At 34.2% G+C, this 23456-nt stretch overlaps 2 protein-coding genes across 8 annotated transcripts in view; one reads left to right on the forward strand and one right to left on the reverse strand.

Moving 5' to 3' along the window:
• The window catches only part of LOC118188531 (dimethylglycine dehydrogenase, mitochondrial-like), a 147954-nt gene that overhangs the window by 70692 nt on the left and 53806 nt on the right, over window positions 1-23456 (forward strand). For all 6 annotated transcript variants that reach the window (XM_085811052.1, XM_085811047.1, XM_085811051.1 and 3 more), the window contains exons 8-12: window positions 4209-4347; window positions 6729-6927; window positions 10306-10425; window positions 12273-12427; window positions 15435-15652. In XM_085811052.1, coding sequence (XP_085667178.1) covers window positions 4209-4347; window positions 6729-6927; window positions 10306-10425; window positions 12273-12427; window positions 15435-15652 — 831 coding nt within the window. The remainder of the gene's footprint in view (window positions 1-4208; window positions 4348-6728; window positions 6928-10305; window positions 10426-12272; window positions 12428-15434; window positions 15653-23456) is intronic.
• LOC118196501 (THAP domain-containing protein 2-like) overlaps window positions 1-23456 on the reverse strand; it is a 176379-nt gene that overhangs the window by 45585 nt on the left and 107338 nt on the right. The window lies entirely within an intron of this gene.

The following is a 23456-nucleotide window of genomic DNA, read 5'->3' on the forward strand; positions in this document are numbered from 1 at the left end:
TGCACAGATGAATTTTCTATTGCTGTACCCGAACTTATGAAGTCCTGTACGACTTGATGTAATAATACAGAAAATGCCGCAGATAGATATTGAAGCATACATAGACGATCCATAATGAAGGAAACTTGAAATTTCCTAGATCCAAAAAGAGGTAGTCATATCAGATTTAAATAATATTCCTCTTATTCCAGCTAAACATTTGCTGTCATAGATAGCATGGCACTCTAAACATACCTGTTTTAAAACATTTATATTTTTTAGAGATTTCGGTAAGAAGAGAAGCAGCAATTTGGATCGGCCGAGGAGCAGAAGCGAGGTGTTAGGTTCAAAACAAAATCTTAATTCGGAATATGGATTAGTTTCGATTTTGATATCATTTGATTGGCTAATTAATAAAGCTCTAAAAATTGGCTAAAAGTTTATGTAAGTTGTGTTCGTCAGAGTGTTATGTAAAATTCGTATGACGTTGATTAATCTAGAAATGATGCAGTCCAGAAAAATTTTATTATAAACAATTACTGTTATTAGAATAGAAAGGAGAAATACCTAAATTAAATTGAAGAATTAAGAGGCTACTGCAAAATTTAGTTAGAAGTTTTCTTTCAGATTTTTCATCTTACATATGATATCGTTGCAGTAGGCAGAGAGCAGAGCAGCAGTTATCTAGTAGTTAGGCTGAGTAGTCAAAGTAGAGGCTGAGTAGTCAAAGTTAGGCTGAGTAACGTTGTGTTCAGGACGAAGTCTTATTTCAGAATGGTTTAGTTTCAATTCCGATATCATTTGATTGATTAATTAATAAAACTCTCAAAATGTTGTTGCTTGAAGGCTTGTGTAAGTTGTTTTCGTCAGAGCGTTATTCAATCATGTGGATATGCTCCATGTGGATACAAGATAATCTTTTACAATTATATGGAAAATTTGTTCAGACAATAACTTTTATACTTTATGACTGCAATCATAAACAGCCTTATCATGTGGAAGTGGGTTTTTACTCCTATCACCCACCTTTTATGCAATATTAGTAAAACATGTATTTATGTTAAAAAAATTGTGATAGAAATATGCCTTATCTCGATCTGTGATTTTTACGCAAATTATAAAAGGGAAAATGGGAAATTGTAAATGGGAGTTTCTGACAAGGAAGAGGGGTAAGATGTAAGTTGAAACGGCACGATTTTGAGAATAGAATAAAATGGAAAATGATGAATCGTTTCTAAAAGCACTGAACAATTTCAGACTGACTGATATTATTGGAACAAGGAAAAACGCATTGTGTGTGATGAAAAAATATGTAATCTGCTGCACCCTCGAAATGATTCAGCCGAATAAATGTAATTACATAGTTCACTGACTTCCTCGAACGGGACTGAATATACATTGACTTTCAAAAGTTAAGCAACGCAAATTAGAAATCTTCTATATTGAATATGCGGACTGACAAACACAGCAGATGCAAATCGCTGAATGTAATTATCGTATGTTGCAGACAACTGACTGTCCGAGTAGTTTTCAGCATTCTGAAAGGTTTTGAGAAGGTTTATTTAAATGTTGATACGAACGTGTTTAAAACTTTCATACGACAAATTATTGTGATATTTTTGTTTCTATGGCTAAAATGACGAATGGCAGATAGTGAATGCTGGTGTGCTTTCGGACGCGTTGAAGGAGGACAGTCAATCAAAGAAACCTCTCTTTTCTTTGGCATTGATCATTTAGTAATTTTTTGAATGTGGAAACAATTCCAAACAAGTCAAAAAGTTATCCGTAGCGTTGGTTCCGTTTGGCCAAGAGTTACCACCCTTCTGAAGATTGGTATATTTCTACAGCAGCCAAGCGAAATCGACGAGCCACCTTTACAGCTGTTACGTTGTTGGTAGTAGTGTCATTTGATAAGACAATATCTCCAAGTACTGTGTGCCAAAGGTTTCACATGGAGGGACTGCACGCCCAAGTATCAACTGTTCGTGTTCCACTAACCACCTAGTCCAGAGGGGCAAGATTAAAGTGGCGTCACTAACATCTTAGTTGCACTGTCGCAGATCGGCGCAACGTCCTGTTTACGGACGAGACCAAATTTGTCCTGAAATCAGGTGATCGGCGTGTAAGGGTCTGAAAAGAACGAGATACACTGGATCAGGTCTAGAACATCATTGAAAATAGGTCGCAGCATGGTGTAGGCTGAAATTTCAGTATTTCACCCAGCTACACATCTGCTGAAGGTTCTTTGCGACGGCTGTGCGGTATCAGAATAAAGCCGTGCTGCCCACTGTGAGGCTTTGCGCTGCAGCAATTGGTCCTGATTTCCGTTTTTTGGATGATAATGCTCGGTTTTTTCGAGCCAACTTCGCTAACGTGTACCTGAAGATTGAGGGTAAACTATTGTTGTTGTATATGGAGTGAGCGCCGTATTCTCCCGATCTTAATCCTATGAAGAATCTTTGAGGTTTCTCGGGCGTGCTGTCTCTACACATTTACTTCCTCCAGCCAATTTCAGAAAGTTCGAAACTGTCCTAATGGAAGAATACCCATTTCTAGCTTCTGCCATGATTGATCACCTCATTGAAAGTATAACCAATCGTTTTAGTATAACCAAGTTTCTTTTAAGGCTCGGGTGGTCCGTCATACAAACCTTATTAATGAAAATTTTATTTGTTTGTTTACCTCAATTTCTTATTGACACAAATATGACGTCATCATTTAATTATGAAAATAAATATTGTTTTAATTTTTGGACATAATGGTTGATTCCCTTCATGCATAAACATATTTTATACATTCATATGCGATTTGGTGTTAATCAAAGCTTTACGTTTTCATTTTTGTTGATTTTAGTGTCGCTTGCTCAACTTTTGGAAGCCATTGTAATTTCATATGTTATATCAATATTGCACAATATAATTTCATACGCATTAATTACTACTGAACATCATTACTGTGTAATTACTATTATCAATGTTTATACCAGATTATGTGGTGGGTAACTGTATGTATATGGGTAACATAACAAAACATTTCAACCAATATTGTATCAATCACATAACATAGGAGATGAGTAGTTATCATAGCGTAACATAAAAGTAATTAAACAATTCTAAATTTCAGGAAGTTGCGTTGTGTTTGCTAAACCCTTTCTATGACTTAGGTCCAGTGTAAAGGAATTAATTACAATAATTACAAGGTTAAGTAGGTAAAATCAATCTAACGTTTATTAAGGATAAAATAGTATGAATAATTTACATTTTAACATAAGGTGGCGACTAGTCAGCCCTATATCTGAAGAAACAACTGAAGTTACATACCTTTCTTACAAATTTAACAATTAAAAAAAAAAAAAAAAAATAGAACTTGAACTACAGATCAAAACTGAAATAATAAGTAAAACTTAAGCTTGAAAACTAATAGCGATTAATACATAACACATGGCTACCGTACGGCAGATGAAGAAAATATCAGAAAATGACATGAAATGAAAATTTCTAAAAGTTTTCCGTTATAAGCTTTAAATCATTTCAATACGTGAAGACATTAATTACATCTCCTTGAAATGGAGAACCTGTAGAAACGCATTCTGCGTTGGATATCAATGAACTTCAGCCTACTGGCATGAAATGAAATCTCACAAACTACTCAAAACGTCAAAGTATGATGAAAGGTTTTAAGACCAATTTTATATGGTAGCTGCTTGTAGTACTTGTAGTACTCAAATTTCTAGAAATCTAAAACTTGTAGTACTCAAATTTTGTAAATACTTACATATGTTGCTTTATACCTAAGTAGAAGAAATCTGCTTAGAATTTTTTAATTATTCATCAGTTAAAGAAATTGACATCAGTCAATTATATGATTATGAATTAATGCAAATAGTCTTATTTCTAGACTCCAAATTACCTTTTTTAATATTAATTAAATGTAGTTTCTCTGAAATTAAGGAAATTAAGGTTTTATTACCACGTGAGCCTTTTTCCAGAATACAAGTCACTAGTTTAGAGGGCGAAAAAAAAAATATTACTGCGGGGCAAATAATATCGAATTTAAGCTAATTATATTTTAGTATTTTGCAATTTGTATTATCGTTTTCTTAGTTGAAAAAATATATTAATAGCAAAAAAAAATATTTTATACAGAATCAATGTTAATATTTAAAATGATATCTAATAAAATTCAAATGCTTCTAGTCTTAATGTTTGTTCCTTTGTTTACACTTCTAGAACGAACCTCCGGTTTTAAGGCATCTGGAAGGCTCATTTTATCTAAGAGCAGAACGTGGTGGCCTCTTAGTAGGGCCTTATGAGTACCCTGAGAAAATGAATGTCATCGAAGACTGGGCAATAAATGGTGTACCACAAGGTATGTATGCTCAAATTAAGAAAAAAAAAATCCTTCCTGGAAATTTTAATTTCACAGCGCATCATGCAAAGATAATAAGCGTTTTGGTTTTAAATTGGAAAGTAATTTAAATTACTTTAAAATAAATATAATTTTACAGTTTTTCATCTGAACAAACATCTCTACCATTACATTTCGAGACATATACAGTTATGCCCTCATATTCGTGGAATAAACGGAGAGTTGCAGATTAAAACCGAGATGGAGTTTAAAAAGATACCCCTAATATAATACTGTGCTAAATTAAGTAATCTACTCCATGCAGTAAATGTTCCAAACCTTACTGCGGTTACATTATAGATATTCTTGGGCTTTTGAGAGCGGGAAGCTGAATAAATGAACCGAGTCTTCGCCGGAATTTTAACCACAGATTCTTTTCCACTTGGCAGTTGAGCCAAAGAATATGTATATAGATGTTCTTTGGTTGAGCTGTGTAACCTGTTACATCAAAACAACATGTGCAAAGAAATGCGATAATTGCTTACATTGAAAAACCAAGGGTTATACTGAACACTGTAAAGCGGAAATACTTGAATAATGTACATAAATATGTAAGGTTTAATTTAAAAACTGTGCACGGTAGGTATTACTAGCATTAGATAAAATTAAACTAAATTGCACCGTGTTCTGCACTGTATATTTGTAATGTTCTTTCTCTGCGTGCCTGTCACACATGTTAAAATAATGGATTCTGACATTTTAGCCTGATTCTCAGATGAACGAAAGCTATGGTGAAATTTCATGTGCTGTCCATCGCCCTCAGACAATCGCGTCTGAAACTAACCTGTATTTCTCAGAGAAATGAGCTTCGGTATTTAACATCACCTCTCTAAGGTTATCCTCAAAAGATCGAAATTTTCTGGAAGCGTCGGTGGTCGTTTTTGAAAGGGTTCACTACTATGCTTTTTCCATCAGCTCTAAACCCATCAACAGCCCAGCAATAAAGTCGCTGGACACTAGTAATTTGACCCGGGTCTGAATCCCGGCGAACAGTTTAACTATATGGGAGTTTTCATGAATCTTCACGAATGCATCCTTTCCCATAAACAGCTATCCTTTTGAGTTGCTTCCATCAGCCCTACAGGAGCAATGAAACAGCGATCCGAATTCTTGCAGGCATATTTGTGCTCAGCTTGAGACTGTCACTAGAAACAGCGCTGGGCTCATTTCATATACTTTATCTCACAGGGTTACGACGTGTACTCGCATTGTGTTTAAACCGTTTACTTAATCGTAAATTCGAGCTTAAAATTTCCTGCATTGTGAGAACTGAAGACTACTGACGCATCGCGTATTCTTGGATACGTGAGTTTTGATTTTAATCCGTAACACCGAATTTACGAAACGGAATTTTGTAATGATTTCCTTCTCGTAATTTTAAAACTCATAGTTTGAATGTATATCTCCAAAAACGTCATTCACAATTACTGTTTCTCTAATATTTTATAAATATTTATTAGCCCAAAAGGGTAGTTGCCCAGGACTACTAATTTCGTTTTGGCATTTTGTGCTGGTTCACTATAAACGGCGTTTCATTTTTCAAATTGTTGCCACCAAATATTAGAGCCTTGCATTATATTTAAAGAAATTAAATAATGAAGAATCTACATGAATGTAGATATATTTCTCGCACTGTGAATAAACAATGGTATCTAGAGACATCAAATCTTCCATAACATAGTCTTTCACTCGAATGTGGCCATCTGGAAGCCCGAATTTGTTTTATTATCTATTTTATATTTTGTAAAGTTTTAACGAATTTTTGATTAACAAACTCAACGAATTCAAAGCGTGCAATGACAACATTGTACGGGGCGGGGAAATCACCTCCAGCGAGCGAGACTGTGTATCGGAAATTCTAAAGATATGCTTTTTTTAAATTGCTTTGCGATGTTGCTGTTGAATTGAATTTTATGATTTAAGTGCGAAGAACATAATATTTAATAAAGAAACACAAAAAGAAAAAAAGTTAAAAAAACGCCTCTTTGGGGGTAATAAAAATCTGAAAGCTTTCAGATTTATGTGTATTTTCGTATTTCTTTATTGTTATATTTTACATTTACTTCTGTTCAGTGAATAATCTGCTGCTTTATTGAGAAAGTAGTCTGAGTTTAAGAAAATATGCTTCCTACCATAAGAAGAGAGTTCTAATTTCAATTTAATATCGAAATATATCATATAACAGTTACATATTTTAGTCTGTTATTTGTATAGATGTCAAAAATGGCATTTTGTTAATTTTTTATTGTAATTTACCATTTTAAACCTTTTCAAATTAGTTTCTTTTTTAATGATTGTATTGAAATGATCTATTTAATTTTCTCTTCCTATTGTGAAAACAGGTTTTGGTAAAGAACTATTTCAGCCTGATTTGGACAGACTTACAGATCATTTGGAAGTCGCAATGAATTTGGTCCCTCTTCTGCGAAATGCTGATATTCAGACAGTTGTAAATGGACCAATAATGTATACACCAGATTTATTACCTATGTTGGGACCATATTATGGCTTGCCAAATATGTGGATGGCTGTCGGATTTAGGTAAAATATTTTATCAGTAATTTAAATCATTAATAAGTTGGTATTAGTACATCATATTTTAGTGACTTGCTTTCTTTCACTTACAAATTTCACATGCCTCAAATTCAATATAATATGAAGGAATAAAATACCTTGCAATAAATAAGAATTAATAAGTTTCTCCTTTATCACAAATTATTCTGAAATTTAAGCATAACTCCTAAACTTGTAGGGTAGAAACCAGTTACCAGAATCTTGCTGGCAATATTTTGTGAGAAAACGATTGTTACCTTTGCCCAGGTATCGTTTTGAGATGTTATGTAATTGATGCCAATACCAAAGAGTTATAAGTTTTAGATAGGTTAATTATCTGGTGCTTCGTTACTTTGGAAACTTCTTCGCATTTCTTCAGCTCATTTCATATTGCTCCACATTCAGCACTTTGGAAAATTCTACCGGCAAGTGTTGTTATTCCATGACTCTACCTCTAGAAAACGGAGATTTCTCCTTAAAAACTATGAAATTGTAATGATTCTACTGCTAAGAGGTCATCATTATGTTGATAATTATCTCCTGCTTATCAATTACAATGCATCTTTTCATGGATTATCAAAAGGACTTGAAATGCCACGTATATGCTACAACTAATTTCATCTTTAAAGCTGGGATATGCTAATCTGATAAGCTTGTAGAGACATTAAGTATTTTGGAAGCAAAAGACTTGAAAAATGGGGTTTAGGGAAACCAATCGCCAAATTCTGGGTGTGGAGAATCATCATCCACCACCCTTTTAGTTCGGGCGCCACTGTAGAGACATTAGGTATTTCGGAAGCAGAAGATGTGAAAAAGAGCAACGCATTCGCCGGGAATCGAACCACGGACCTCTGGAATACGCGCCCAGCGTGCAGAACACTATACCACGAAGGCACGCTAAGAAGGTGGGAGAAATACCCTATAAGCTCATAAATAAAATTTTAATTTATGCATACACATCGGCTTAAGTTAGCAACTGATCTGCATTTATGATGTTCTATTTGCATTAGTCCTTTGATTTGTTAAGAACTTTGGTTAATTTTTGGACACCGGGATAGTTTTATAAAAACAGGTGTCTTATTTTACACATTAATTTATTTTCTCTATAAGGATCTATTTATTTTTAACTAAACAGTCATTTTATGTTCAATACCTTTACTGTCATTCTCGCTTTCTCTTTTCCTGCCAAAATGCAAATTTTAGTTCAAATGAGTTAGAAAAAGATAATATTTAAAGGAACGTTTCAGATCGTTTAATCAGAGCGTGTTCCGCCTGCTGAAGGCCAAGTTACTAGTTGAATCTCTTACATAACAGTCGATCTGCGGCGTTGCGTTATTTTTGCTGTTAGGCTTGTCACGCTGGTATTACAATTGAGCCAACTTGCACGTTTTTTATTCTGTATAGCTTTTGGCTAACTTACTTAATTTGAATTCATTATTTTTGAATTACGCCATAAATGATGACTGGTTTTGTAAATGCAAGAAGTGCCGTCTGTTAAATCATTGAGTTTAATAAAAGGGTCCTTTACACGCTTCTTATGTTTCTCTGTGTTCGTACTGAACACAACGATACATCGCTTAGCTTTCAGAGTGAGTCTCGTTGCACTTTATGCTTCCAAAGAAGATGAGACTACATCTTGATTAACTATTCCAATCCAAATTAAATACATAAACAAATAAAAAAATCTGAAAGGTTTCAGATTTTAAATTACGTCCAAAGGGGCGTTTTTTTAACGTTTTGTGTGTTACCTTTATTTATTAAATATCATGTTCTTCGCACTTAAACCATAAATTTCAGTTCAATAGCAATGTCGCAAAATAATTTTAAAATGAGCCTATCTTTAGAATTTCGGATACACAGTTCTGCGCGCTGGAGATAAAAAGGTTTCACCCCCCCCCCCCCCGCAGATTGTTGCCATTGCTCGCTTTCAAATCGTTCAGTTTGTTTCTCAAAAATTCGTTACAAAATATGAAATCGATAATAAAACAAATTCCAAAATTTCAGATTTGGGCTTCCGCATGTCCATGTTCGCAGTAGGATTACGTCATTCAAAATTCGATGGCTCTAGGTACCGTTGTTTTATCACAATGCGAGAAATATGTATACATTTATCCAGATTTTTCATTATTTAATTTCTTCAAATATAATGCAGTACTCTAACGTTTGGTAGCAACAGTTTGAAAAGTGAAACGGACATTTATAGTGATTCAACGCAAAATCGCAAAACGAAAATAATAGTCTTTCAGGGACAAAGCCCCTTTGGACTAAAAAATCTTATATCTCATGAAAGCATATTATTCTCTTTATTCTTGCATTTAATAAATGCTGTCGATTCTAGCGTGTCATTCGATGAGTATTTTAGAAAAGATTAGAAATTTCCATTATTTTTGAGCTGAACTACGCGCAAAGAACGCTCCATTAGTAATTGCATATTCTAATGAGTTAGCCTTGTTGTATCTGTAATATTGGTACTCTTCCATTAATTAAGACACAATAACACGCCGAATAAATACTAATTCAGAAGGCAAACAACAAAAATCAGCGTTAATTTACAAAATTTTCACAGGACTAGTTTCGATGGTTTTACCGAACCATCATCTTCAGCTGCAAAACCGCAAATGTCCATTTGCGGTTTTGCAGCTGAAGATGATGGTTCGGTAAAACCATCGAAACTAGTCCTGTGAAAATTTTGTAAATTAACGCTGATTTTTGTTGTTTGCCTTCTGAATTACTCTTCCATTAGTAAATTAATTTCAGAAAGGTATCTCAATATTTTTCCAAATAGTTTGGCTGGTAACAATTAATTAAATTAAAAAAATTTTCAAAATGGTATTTGTTGACTAATCATTTAAATTAAAAAAATTTTCAAAATGGTATTTGTTGACTAATCGTATTGATTGATGATCATATTTAGCGATGTTTCGCGATTTGACACCCAATCTTAAGATAGTGCTACTAATTGGAACATATTATATTTTTTATTCTTAATTGGAAAGCTTTGAATTCATTTATCATTAATGCATTTTATTTATTTATTTTTTTTAATCCATTTAAAATTGTTTCTATCAGATAGAATCGCATTCTTTTCTGACATTTTTATACACTGAGCTTCTAGTAGCAAGCTAGCACATAATCCAAGATGTAAAAATTTAAGTATCTTTTATAATTTATTTAGGATTTTTCTGAAAGGGAAAAAAGACTGGAAAACATAAGTTTTTTCGATTTTTTTTCCTCTATTCGTTATAACTGTTGTGTAAGTGATAATTTTAATTCAGTAATTAATTCAAAACTTAAAGTTGTATGCTGAGACTAAAATATTTGTAACTATGTATTTATTATAATAATAATTTTTGCCCCTCTCCTTAGTTACGGTATCATTCATTCTGGTGGAGCTGGAAAATACCTTGCTCATTGGATCGTAGATGGTGAACCCCCGTTTGATTTAAATGAAACTGATGCAAATCGATTTGGCAAATGGACAACAAGGTGAGACGCAATATTATTTTTTAAACAATAAATTTCATCTTACATCTGCAGGATATCCCTCACTTCATGGGCGAAACATTAAGGCTCGGTAAAACACATATAAAGAAGAAGCATTTTTTGTACAGCAGTGTGGGGTCAAAAATAAAAATAATAGGCAGAAAAACAGGAAATGTTGTGGAAAGTAAGAAATGCTCTTTATCTTCATAATATTACAGTAAGTGCTGTAACGTCTGATCATTAACAGTGATAAAGTCCTGGAAGCGTCGATTCAATGATCAGCGTGTATGGTAGCTGGTAGACGGCAGTGTCATAAGCCGTTACGCTGTAAATATTTGTGTAAAAGATGTTTAGAGCAGGCGATATTATAAGTTTGGTGATGTAGCTTAAAAAAAAGATAAATTCTGGGAAAGAAAAATATAGAATATGGAGGTTTATTTAGTTTGCATTATTAAATTTTCTGCAAAACCATTGTATTGAGTTTGAATATTAAATTTTCTAATTTATTAAATTTTCTGCAAAACCATTGTATTGAGTTTGAACACGCACTTCAAACTATTCTTTGCTGATAGAGAATTTTGTGCTTGATGAAGCAAAAACATGATATGGAAAATTTAGCACAGGGAAGATTTTTTACCACTTAGAATGCAGCTGATTATCCTCAGCGCGTATATTTCTGTCAGTTTTTGTAGCAGAGTACATTCACTCCGAGCTTCACTGCAAATGTACTTTTCACAGATGAGGCCACCTTTACGCTAGACGGAGTTTTTAATTTGCACAATTCTAATGTGTGGGCCACCTTTAACTCACATGATTCGCATGCTTTCTAGGAGCAATTCTTTGTTAATATGTGGGCGGGTATTGTAAATGTTTTTCTTACTAGCCCATACTTTTTACCACATCGACTCAACGCCACAACTTATCGAATCTTTCTGGAAGAGGTATTACCGTAATTACTTGATAATGTTCCAGTTGCTGTTTGAAATGCCATGTGGTTTCAGCACGATGGGGCTCCAACCCATTTGATTGAACGAAGTGGACCAATCACTTGGCTAGCACATTCATCAGATTTATCAAGTATTGACTTTTTCTCATGGAGACGTCTCAAGGCACTCACCTATGAGACTCAATCGCCTCTGATCAGTACCTTCATTGCAAAACTTTCAGTCGCTGCTGCAGCTGTTCGCGAAACACCTGGCATCTTTGAAAGGGTACGCCAGTCACTTGCTAGACATTACCAAGCTTGTATCAATGTTGCTGGTGGCACATTTGAGCACTTACTATAATATTATGGAAATAAAGAGTTTTTTTTCATTTCCTCAGCATGTCCTGTTTTTCTGCCCACAGTTTTCATCTCCTTCTCCACATTACTGTATAAAAAATGCATGCATACCTACCCTTAAAGTTTGGCCCATGAATTCAAGGACAACATGTATACAAAATTAATTTATAAACACAAAAATCTATAGATATTTAATATCTTCGGTATGTTATTTGTTTATACATATTTTTAACTGTGATAAATAATTATATATGTTAATATTTACATATTACGAACTTGGTGGAAAAATTTCAGTATTACATATCCTTCAATTCACAGCTTGTTTGCGTGTGACATTTTGAAATAAGAATAAATTTAAAAATAGCACATAATATTTCTTGTTTCAAACAAGCTGTTGCCAGAAATTTTTAATCCCAATTTATTTGCCTTTTTTAAAAAATTCTATAGCGAAATCATGCTAAAAATGTGTAAACATTTTCTGTAGAGTAACTATGAGGCAGTATATCTGATATCAAAAACTAGTTTATTGATTTGTATTGAATTTATCTTACTAGTTATTCTTATGCAGGGAATACGTGTTTTCAAAAGTGCGGGAAACATATGGCATGAATAATAGTTATACGTATCCTAAGGAAGAAAGATGGGCTGGAAGACCAACATCTCGTGTCTCTGGAGCTTACAAAAAGATGTTAGAAAGAGGAGCTGAAATGGGCTTTCATGCAGGTAATACTAATTTTCACTTTTTTTCAGATTTATACTTTAGATAAGGTATTCATTCAGCGTTCTGGGACTGGCAAAGACTAAATAAAAGTAATATTAATATGAAGCGTGTAACATTTATTTGAAATAAGCTTAATCTAAGTTTAGGTTCTGAAGCTTGTTTGACAAGTTTAAATACTATCTGGGAGCTTTTATTTGAGATCATATTTTTTTTTTTGATGCTTTTATAAAGGTTCCTCATCCTAAAGGTGCCGGTACCAGTCAAGTGAAAGACAGAAACCATGATAAGGGTGAACTGTATAAATGTACCCGCACTTTTATGCAAATCAAAAGCAACCATTATACGATGCGGGTATTTTCATACCGGAGTACCGCTGTACAAGGAATTTTTATTTGCTTTGCTAATCAGAGTACCAAGCAAATCGAATTCCCCGGGTAAAGATGAAGCACTTTTTAACGGTTGTTTTTTACAAGAAAGAAACTGATCGATATAAGGCTGCGGGCACCATTATGAAAGTTTTTGTCTTTCCTAACAATGACTGGCTTGCATAAAGATGCCAGCAACTATATGATAAGGCATTATTACGAATTGGTCATAATTTTTTTTCGTTAGCATTCAAAAAAAGGAATCAAGTAAAAAAATATCAGGTAACATCATTACTAGTAAAGATTTATCTGTGTAAGAAAGCCTTAGTTTTTAAGGCTAGGTTAATTGGGTACTTATGTATTATCGCCAACACCTTACTAGAAGTCGCCAAATTTTCAGAATGTGCCAAAACTGGCAACCATGCGCATAACCATTCTTCAGGCAAACATGCTCATAACAATCCTTCAGTCAAGTACTGTCGCCATTTTCGTATGCGTTATTATTGTGTCTTAAGTTCCAACGGTTTTTATAAACAAATAATAATACCTTTTTGCCTGAAACGTAATTTTAAAATATGCACGTGGGGAATTTCTTAGCAATGGAGAAACTGCGGTAAAATTTCTGCAGGAAAACAGATTTGACGCAAAACCTCTGATGGGAACAACGAGGAGACACGTTTGGTAGACAGCTGATGTTACCAGGCTATGCGTCATGCCGAGTCTTTGCAGTTCTCTGTTTTGTCAAGCAGACACCGATCGCTGCGTCCTTGGGGAGAAGGATAGCTCAAAAAAATTGCAGAAAGATTTGGAGAAGAATGTGTTTTATTTTTCATGTATCACGTAATCCTTGCTTAATAATTAAAATTTTTATTTTAAATTTCTAAAGTATTTTTTATCCATATGTTGATAAACGTCTGTTGCCTTATATATCAATATTTTGGAAATCTTTACCTTTTTAAAAAACATCGCTGAAACCGCCAATTTGTAACGATAAGTAATTTTTACCTTTTCATCAGTAAAAATCGTCGAATTGTGCCAAAGTGGCTGCATTAATATGTAAGTACTACTAATTCATTAATATTAAACATGCAAGGACATTCTGTATAAAGGAGGTGTGTTCTCTTCATGAAATCGAACTTCAAAAGGGTGCCATCGCAATTCTGCATAAGGATTCGCACTTTGGCGAGCGACGGGTAACTTGAAAGGGCCACCAATTTTTTTTTTTTTTTTTTTTTTTTTTTTTCTCGTTACCCGCGCCGGCTAGACCAACCCAGTTTTTGCACTCAACTACTTTGCCTTTTTGTAAAGCTTTCAGATTGCTTCATACTACTTAGTTTTTTAAACCCTCTTTGGTCCTGCCCCAGTTTCTGAATTCCTATTACAATGCTGTCTTTTAAGTGACACTTTACTTCAAGGAATAGAAAATAGCCTGCAGGGGCAAAACGTTACCTCTCTCAATCCAATAAGTTTTGGGGCAATATTTTCTTTATAGAAAAGGAAAGAAAAAAAGGGGGTTGCATATTTTAGTTCAGTCATTAAATCCACAACGACAGGTATCGCTTGCACAAAGTTCAGTGAATAATCGTATTCAATTTCTTTCCACAGATGCATAATATTTTAATAGAAATAATTTGAATCACTACCATAATCTTGCAGCTTTAGCATAGTCTGGTAATAAAGTTCAGTCCTAAAACCCTGTGAACGTATTATGTATGCATAACACAAAATACGATTTTCTGGGCCGCCCAACAGGGGCTAGTGATTAGTGATTCTGACTGCCGTACCGAAAGGACCGGTTTCGAATCCCGGAGAAGGCATGGATGTTTGTGAGTGTATAGTTTCTGGGCGTTATGGAGATGCTCTAAATATGCGGCGAGCCGAAAGTTCTCTCGAGAGACTGGTGGTAGAGTAAGAAGGGTTGGAGACCTTCGGATCCGTCCTTCTGGGGTGTTCTCCTTCAAAATTTGGCGGGGGCGGAACTAAGCAAAGCCGCACTCTCACCTGTATGGCGCCCAAGGCTCTTGTCAACGACAGGTGCAAGCTTGCCTCCTTGCCACGACGAATTTCGTGGGCTTTTGCTCTGATATTAGACAACTGATGCTACTCACAATAAGAAGTACAACAACAGCAATGATTTCTGGAGGGATTATTTGCTTCTTTTGATAGTAAGTAGCCGACGTATTTGCTGTATCATCTTCAAAGCATCTTACTTTCCATAAAGAGTAGTCATCTGTTATTATATTTCATTTTACGGACTGCTACTTCAACACTAGCTGTGCTCTGAGAATTAAATTTATGATTACAATAATTCTGGCAATACAGCAAACAAAAGATATGGCAAATTAGGCCAGAAGCCAGGTTTCTATAATTGATTGAAACCCAAAGTCGTATTGACAAGTACATAACTTTACGTAATCTCCCAAAAAAATATTTCAAGACTTCTATTCAACATTTTTCTTTTCTTTTGCTAATTAATTTTCATTAGCTGGTTTAAGAGGAAAGTACATTTTTGTATTCTCATTTTAAACTAGGTAATGAAGGCTTGTTAACAAAAGAGTATTACCAACAAGTGTTACAAAGAATAATGTTCAAGAACATCAAATAATTATTATTTTATTTAAAAATACTGCTTTTTCCTTTGTAGGATGGGAACAACCAGCATGGTTTGCTCTCGAAAATGATTGCAAAGGATATAAACCTAGTTTTGAAAGGACGAATTGGTTTAATGCTGTTGGAAGAGAATGTAATCTAGTGATGAATAAAGTGGGAGTGTTGGATTTAACACCTTTTGCTAAGATTGATGCCAAGGGGAAGGGCTGTAATGCTTTCTTGGATAAAATTCTCGCCAATAAACTTCCGAAGGTATGAAATTCGGTTATTGAGAATTATCTCTATATATTATCTTTGATGTTAATTTAATCCTTAAAAATTAAAAAGGAGTAAAATTATCTGTCTGCGAGGTATTTCTTAATCTTCTCAATGCCCATGAGAAATATAAGTGGTTTGAAAGGAAATTTGATTTGTAAGCTAGTTGTGTTAAGACAGAAATTTTTCGCAACTTCCAACTTTTTAGAATCCTTTTTAGTAGAAAAGTACATCATTATTGGTAAAGAATTATGCGATGACGTGTGTTCGCATCTTAAATTCTGAGATTACAATTTAAAACTCATTTTCCAAGTGCTATAAAATATTACGAATTATCATTGTTTCGTTGTCTTTTCTGTTGCGATTTTGAAACAAATCATCTGTCATTGAATGAAAGAGAAGATCTGATGGAAGTCACTAATGACACCAGACATAAAATGAAACTCCAAGCAGAAGGTATGAGTAATTTCTAGACATCATTACCAGTGAAAAGGGAATATAAGGAACTACACGATGTAATTCTGAAAATTAGAATTCAGTTTGCATTTACATGTCTGTGAAAGAAAAGGGTTTTCATTGCTAACTCTAAATCTATGTATATAAAAAAGTAAGTCTGTGTGTTTATTCTCTAATAACTTAGTCACTAGTATAGCTATCGCCACCACACTTTTCACAATTCTTTTCTGGGTCCTAGAAAAGGTCGATGTCCACTTTTTCCAAAAGTAAAACAGCTAAAACCAGAGATATTAATTTAAAACGCTAATTTTCGCCTTCATTTTTCTGAGTAGCAACGGTGATATATTAGCAACAATGGCTGTATGCCATTGCTTCTGATATAATGAGAGAGCATTAGCTTATTTTTCCATCGAAATTTTTATGTGGGTTTCATATCGCTCAAAATAATTTATTTTGCTCAAAATAATGATGTATTTGTTTTTATTTTGCTGACCCAAATGGCAATTCCATATGTCATATGAGTATATATCTATGATTACGTTGTCAGTTGTGGTACATGTTGAATATTACTTTGTTAGTTTGGCATTTTTATGCATTGCAATGACTCATTCCTTATGATGTGTAATGTGCTATTATACGAATTTTCAAATGATGTCATGTGTAAAATAATACATTACTCTCAATCTAACTTAATTGGAATTGGGTACTTCCGCTAGTAAATAAAGCCTAAAACAACATCGTGTGTGTGCCCATCTCAGGTTCAGGGCCGGCGCTAGAACCAGTGCAACCAGTACGGCCATACAGGGAAGCAGAATTTTATGGATGGCAAAATTTTTAGAATTTAGAAAAACACTAAACAGTAAATTTAGGGATGACAAAATTAACGTGGAGTCCTTGTGGGAGTAGATCATGCAATTTTCAAGAAGCATGCAATTTTCAACTCCGGGATGATTCTCGTAAGGAGATGGCGAGATGAAACTGCTCTTCCAGGAGCGTCCCATACATGCTGTATAGATTAATGTCGAGATATCTAGCTGATCAATCCATGCAAATATTCTCCACCATTCTCTCTAGGTAATCCTCCACCAGCTGAACCCTATATGGACGAGCGTTGTTGTCCATTTACAGGAGCCCAGAACCAACTGTACCCCTAAAAGTCTAACACAGGGCTCTACGATACCCTTTCTATGCTTCATAGAGGTCAGAGAGCTGTTGTTATATATATGAAGGGCTTTGCGACCGTCCAACATAATGCCTGCCCAAACAATTACAACTCCACCACCGTAATGATCCTTTTCGCTGATGAGAGAGGGATAGTATCGTGTTTCAGGTGCTCTTCAGATACAGGTACGACGAGAATCAGTGTCCAGGCATAATCTGGACTCATATGTAAAAATAACAGTGCTCCACTGAGGTCTGGTCCAAAGCGCATATTGTCTGCCAAGAGAGCGCTATCTAAAAGCGGATGGGACAGGTATGACCGGCGCGATCAACTTTCATAAAGATACCGAAACCCTTTAAAAACTAGACACTGTTCGCTAAGAGACGAGGCTGTTCCGACAAAAAGACGCAAAGGTGAACGGCATCCTTACGAAATTCAGTTCATATCACGAAGAATGCAAACTTCATCTACATTCTCAGACTCCAATATGAAGAGTTCCGTCTTGGCGAATATCACCGACTTGCGTAAAGGTACTAGCATCTTTATGACATGGCATCGTTGTGAAATCATTGGGTGGAGGTCCAGAAGATTCCCTGGGTTTATATTATGATATGAAGGATTAGATGCAGGAGAGATGCAAAATGAGCAATGCCCTGCCCAAAACTTGAACCACGGACCTCTCGAATATGCGTCGAGTGTGCTGACCGCTACACCACGAAAGCATGCTACGAAGGCAGGAGAAATATCTTATATACTTCCAGGTTTAAAGGGACTGGGGATTAGGGGACCCAATCGCCAAATCCTGGTGGTCGAGAGTCATCATCCATCACCTTTTTTAATTCAGGTGCAACTGTAGAGACATTATGTCTTTTTTTATGCGGGAGATCTGAAAAATGAGCTGTGCTCTCGCCGGGACTGGAACCATAGACCTCTTGAATACGCTTCGAGCGTGCTGATCACTACACCACGAAGGCATGCTAAGTAGGCGGGAGAAACAGCTTATTAGTATGTATACCATTAATTTATCTTCCCCCCTTTTCCTTCTAATTGTTTTTTTCTGTATGAATTCTACAATTATGATTAATGTTTCATCCGTTTTCAAACCATTCGATATAAATGACGAAGCGGCGCTATTACCACCAGCGTCTCGGAAAATTTCCCGATATCCCTGTCTTCCCTGTACAGCTTATCACCTGGTTTGAAAAATATGATAATAGCAATAAATTTCCATACACTCAAAATCCATTTAATGCCACTGCTCCATCTGAATTCCTGCTGCAGAAGAAGAAAATCTGATTCAGTTCTCTTATGGTAATGCGTTAAAAATTAAATTTAGCAGTATAGAATTAATTGAATTAAGTTATCGGTTACTGTGATAAAATTTAAGCATCATTCGAACACAGTATAGAAGAGGATCAGGGTGACTATTTAATTCTACGATTTGAGAAAATGTTGGGGCCACCAACAAGCATATGCATTCCACTAATTATTACAGTTAGGAAAATTGGTTCAATTACATTTTCTGTGATATAAAATAAATTTGATTTATTTTCATCGAAACCGTGCAAAAAATATTACGTATTTACATAGTGTATTTGTTAGGATTTGACACAGGGTGTCTTGCAAAAATATGTATTAAGGAAGCGCACCGAGAATCGAAAAAAATTGGAAACCACTAATTTAGTGCAAATTTCCTGCGTTATCACATGATATAAAACAGCCAATCACCGCGGAGGAATGTTAGCTCACCAACAATCAATGAGGTGCAGTTACAGGGTTCTCAGGCATGATGCCCTCTATCCCTACATCATCAAAGAATTAAAATTTTACAGCCAAGGATAGATTTCTCAAGTAGGTTAAATTTTTTATAAAAAAGAGATTACACAATTTTATAATGTCACTGCCTTCGGCAGGAAAATATGCAAACATTCGTTAGCATTAATAGGTGGGGCTGTAAATTTTATTTTGAATTTTGCGTCTAATAACAAGGGCGAGAATCAGTTTTGAAAAGATAGCAATCATAATTTTGAATAAATTAAACGGGGAGATTTCGTTGATCGATGATCTGTTCTGTAAACAACATGATAATGGAACCACTTTCGCAGGTCAATGACATCGCAAGCGGTTTGAGCCATGGAGGTAGGAAGTAAGATGGAGTATTATTATTTATTTTCTATATTTTCAACTGAAATATCATCATTAAAATTTTGTAATATAGTTTAGTTCTGCATAGTTTTTTTCCCTCTCATTGTAAACTAATTCTGTAAATTGAACTGTCATTTAAATTTTTTTTAAAAGTTAATTGTTTTCCATTGTTGAGGTAATGCTCATTCTCTTAATAAATATTGCATTGCTCATATTTTAAATTACAAGTCTAATTTTTCTTTTAAGGTTATGCAGATGTGTATAATGTAATTAGACAGGTGCTTATTTTTTCCTTAAAATGTGCTTGAAAAGTGCTTATTTTTTTAACTAAAATGTGGCTATGAACCCTGTTCAAAAGTGTTTGCCTTTTGAATTCGATGATGCTTTGGAATCCATGAGCAAAAATATCAAACAAAAAACACAAAAGTATTCGACAATAATTAATTGTGACTGATACAACGATCTTGAGATGGAAAGAACTAAATTTAAACAAGCGCAAAAGGGAGAAGCTAAGAACACGCTGAGATCACTGAAGGAAATTCCAAGCAAGTGTATTTTTTCGTTACTCCAGACCTTCCTTTCTCCCCCCCTAGCTTGTTCATGGAGGTAGGAAGTAAGATGGAGTCGCCTTAAACAAGTTTCTCCTGTACCCTGCTCTGAAGCACCGGCGAGCCCTACTTGGTGACCAAAACATTGGGTCATTTACCATTGAGTTCTATGGGATTTGACGTGTTCGGATGTAAATATTTTGTAATTACGTCGTAAATATACATATAAATGTACATATTTTCTTTTTCTACAACACTTCAGAGTCCTAAGTATGTGAAAACAACATATTTTTAAACAACATTTCATTCTGAACGGAATTAAATGCTATACTTTTCACAGGACAGTTTTCTCAGAATGGTTTAATTTGAATGAAATATTTTCACAAGTTTTCGTTAATTACATTAGAAAAAAAAAATTAAGGTAATTCGATTTTATTCGGTTAAGGTACAAAAATTAAGATCAAAGTTTATTGTATTATTAATATTAAAATTATGCATTATTTCTTTTCTATTTATAAACAGCCAATCACCGCGGAGGAATGTTAGCTCACCAACAATCAATGAGGTGCAGTTACAGGGTTCTCAGGCATGATGCCTCTATCCCTACATCATCAAAGAATTAAAATTTTACAGCCAAGGATAGATTTCTCAAGTAGGTTAAATTTTTTATAAAAAAGAGATTACACAATTTTATAATGTCACTGCCTTCGGCAGGAAAATATGCAAACATTCGTTAGCATTAATAGGTGGGGCTGTAAATTTTATTTTGAATTTTGCGTCTAATAACAAGGGCGAGAATCAGTTTTGAAAAGATAGCAATCATAATTTTGAATAAATTCTCACTAAAATACTTTCTTAAATATCTAAATATTCCTAAAATACTTTCTTAAATATGACATGATTTTTTGGCCTCTGAAGCATGTTTTAAATCGAAAAATGTAAGTCAATTTATAATTAATGCTCTATTCGGTTCATTTTAAATTAGAGAATTATTAGGAATTAGCGAAATACTTCTAATAATTAAATACGTATTAAATAGTACTTGACTTTCTCTGAACATTTCTGAAAGGGAATAAAACAAGTTTTTTTTTAAGTATTATTTAAAACTTGTAACTGAGTTATTATAAAATGTAAGGGGAATAATTCTTTTAATTATACTTATCAGATTTCCCCCCCCCCTTCATTTCAACAATACATATTCCAAAACTCTTTATTACGTTCTTAAGTGCGCATCTCATAGCATTTGCTTTACAATACCTTTTAACAGATTGCTTTCCAATACGAACAATTCTTGCTTAAATAGTTTTATAACGTATTTGTCAACAGGATTTCAATTTATGTTTACAATTCAATATTAAGGTTATTATATATTTAGATAACATTTATAATCATTATAAATTAGATACATTTAATAATTAGATTTCTTCACAGTACTTTCACAGTTGTTTATAAGTGAATAAATTCTTCATTTCAAATACATTTATAAATAATTTAATGAATATTTAAGTATTTTGTCAAAGGCAGATACATGCTTTTTGCAAGCACATGCATAAATACCCATACATATTTCCTATTTTTCATTTCCGGCATGTGCAAATCTTTAATTTCTGTGCATTTTTTCGTGCATTTTTTTAAAAATATTTTTCGTGTAAAGTAATTTACACTAATTTAGCATACACCCGAAAGTTTTACATAAAAAATATATATGAATATAATTTGAATGAAAATTATAAGTATTACTTTTAATACCCACTCAAAGGTCAGTTTTTCTTCAAAATTCCTCTACGATGGCATCTCTCTCTTTAGGCAGATAGCCCTTGCATGCGTTACTCTATTTAATAAAAACTTAATCTGACCATGTGCCTAATTACAAATATTTTAACATACATAATTTTATATTTATAAAGCGTGTAAGCCCAAAGTGATTATTTTTCAGATATATAAAATTAAAACGATGGGTTTAAAATGAGCAGCAGTAAAGCCGCAACTCTAAAAAAATTTTAAAGGTACATGCTACAATAATACATGGATGTGAAAAAAATTTGTTTTATTTAAAACATTTTGACGTTTTGAAAATAAAATAAAAGCAGCGAATACTCTATCAAGGAAGGGTATCGAAAGACGTATACAATTTTAAATGTACCGTAAGGTATTTTTCATTCTTTAAGCATAACATTTTTCTTAAAATCTATATTTTTGTAGTGCAACAGCTTAGAATTTTATAAAAAAGAAATTCATAATCAAAATCGCTGTTGTTAGTTAACAAGATGTGATTTTTGCGTAAATGTCACTAAACTATACAAATTGCTGTTATCTATCACACTATGAATGTTTCTTTCATGCGAAAGTGTCCCTTTTTCGATTTCTATGGAACTGTCGTGTGTCGAAATACTATCAGAATCTTGTCAAGCGAGCTTCTGAGTGTAAACAAAGAATACCCCATCTGGTGACCCAAGCTTCAAAGCAGTGCTTCACTTTTAGCGCGGGTTGGCCCCTCCTCCCTTTCCTACCTCCATGGTTTGAGCATAGGGGGAGCAGGGCCTTTCCTACCTCCATGGTCTGGTATCTCGGGGGGAGGAAGAGACTAGGGGAACTCATTTAGCGAGTTAAAAGGAGAAAGAGAAACTAGTAGTTCACCATTACAAATGCAGAGACTACCAACAAAGAGCTCCCATTTCAGTTCTTTAATTCGATGCTGATTGGTGAAAACGAGCATACAATCTTCAACTTCTTGAGAAAAGGAGGAAACAACTGCGCGTATTTTTTGCGATGGTAAAGCTGACACGAAAGTGGTTTCAAATAATTTTCGTTCCAAGCAGAGATGAGAATGCGAGAGCGTTTTAAGTCATTGTTGGCTACTGCTTTGGTTTCCAAGAATTTGTTTTACACCTGCTCCCATAGCCTTTGTTTAGAAAACAAGAAAATGTAGGAATGAAGAGAACATTAACATAACGATGTTTTTTCTATCCTAATAACCAAAACATTGGTAACTTTAAGGGTTAGTAATTTTTCTGTTAAAATTCCCTGGGAAAATTCTGGGAAAAAATATGAAAAATGCAATAAAAAGTTTCATTCGAAGGTATTCATAAAATTCTTTGTAGCCTTTTTTTATACGTTTGGAAATTCGCTATAGCCATGTAAAAAAAGTGCAAAGAAAATTGAACCGGATCAGAAGTTTTGTTCACAGCTTGTTGTTTCTAAGTGTGTGTAATTTTATAGATTAAATTCTTAATAGGGCAGCAGTTAATTTGAAGCCAATCAGAAAATATTCCGCGATCAAAGTTTCGTTAGTATGAATTTCATCTTTAAGAACATGTTGTCAATTAAGGCAACTTCCGTTTATTAGTTAATATAGTAATCAAGCTTTATCTTCCTAGTACTGTTTGTTCCCTTCCTATATGTGGTCGTGTTAAGCACACTAATAAGAGTAATCGTATTTGCTATGAACGTAAACATGTTCAAGAGAAAAACAGTGATATTTCTTCAAGGT

The sequence above is a fragment of the Stegodyphus dumicola genome, chromosome 2 (assembly GCF_044657685.1).
Source record: "Stegodyphus dumicola isolate Sdum_Otavi_A_Nest chromosome 2, ASM4465768v1".
NCBI lineage: Eukaryota > Metazoa > Arthropoda > Arachnida > Araneae > Eresidae > Stegodyphus > Stegodyphus dumicola.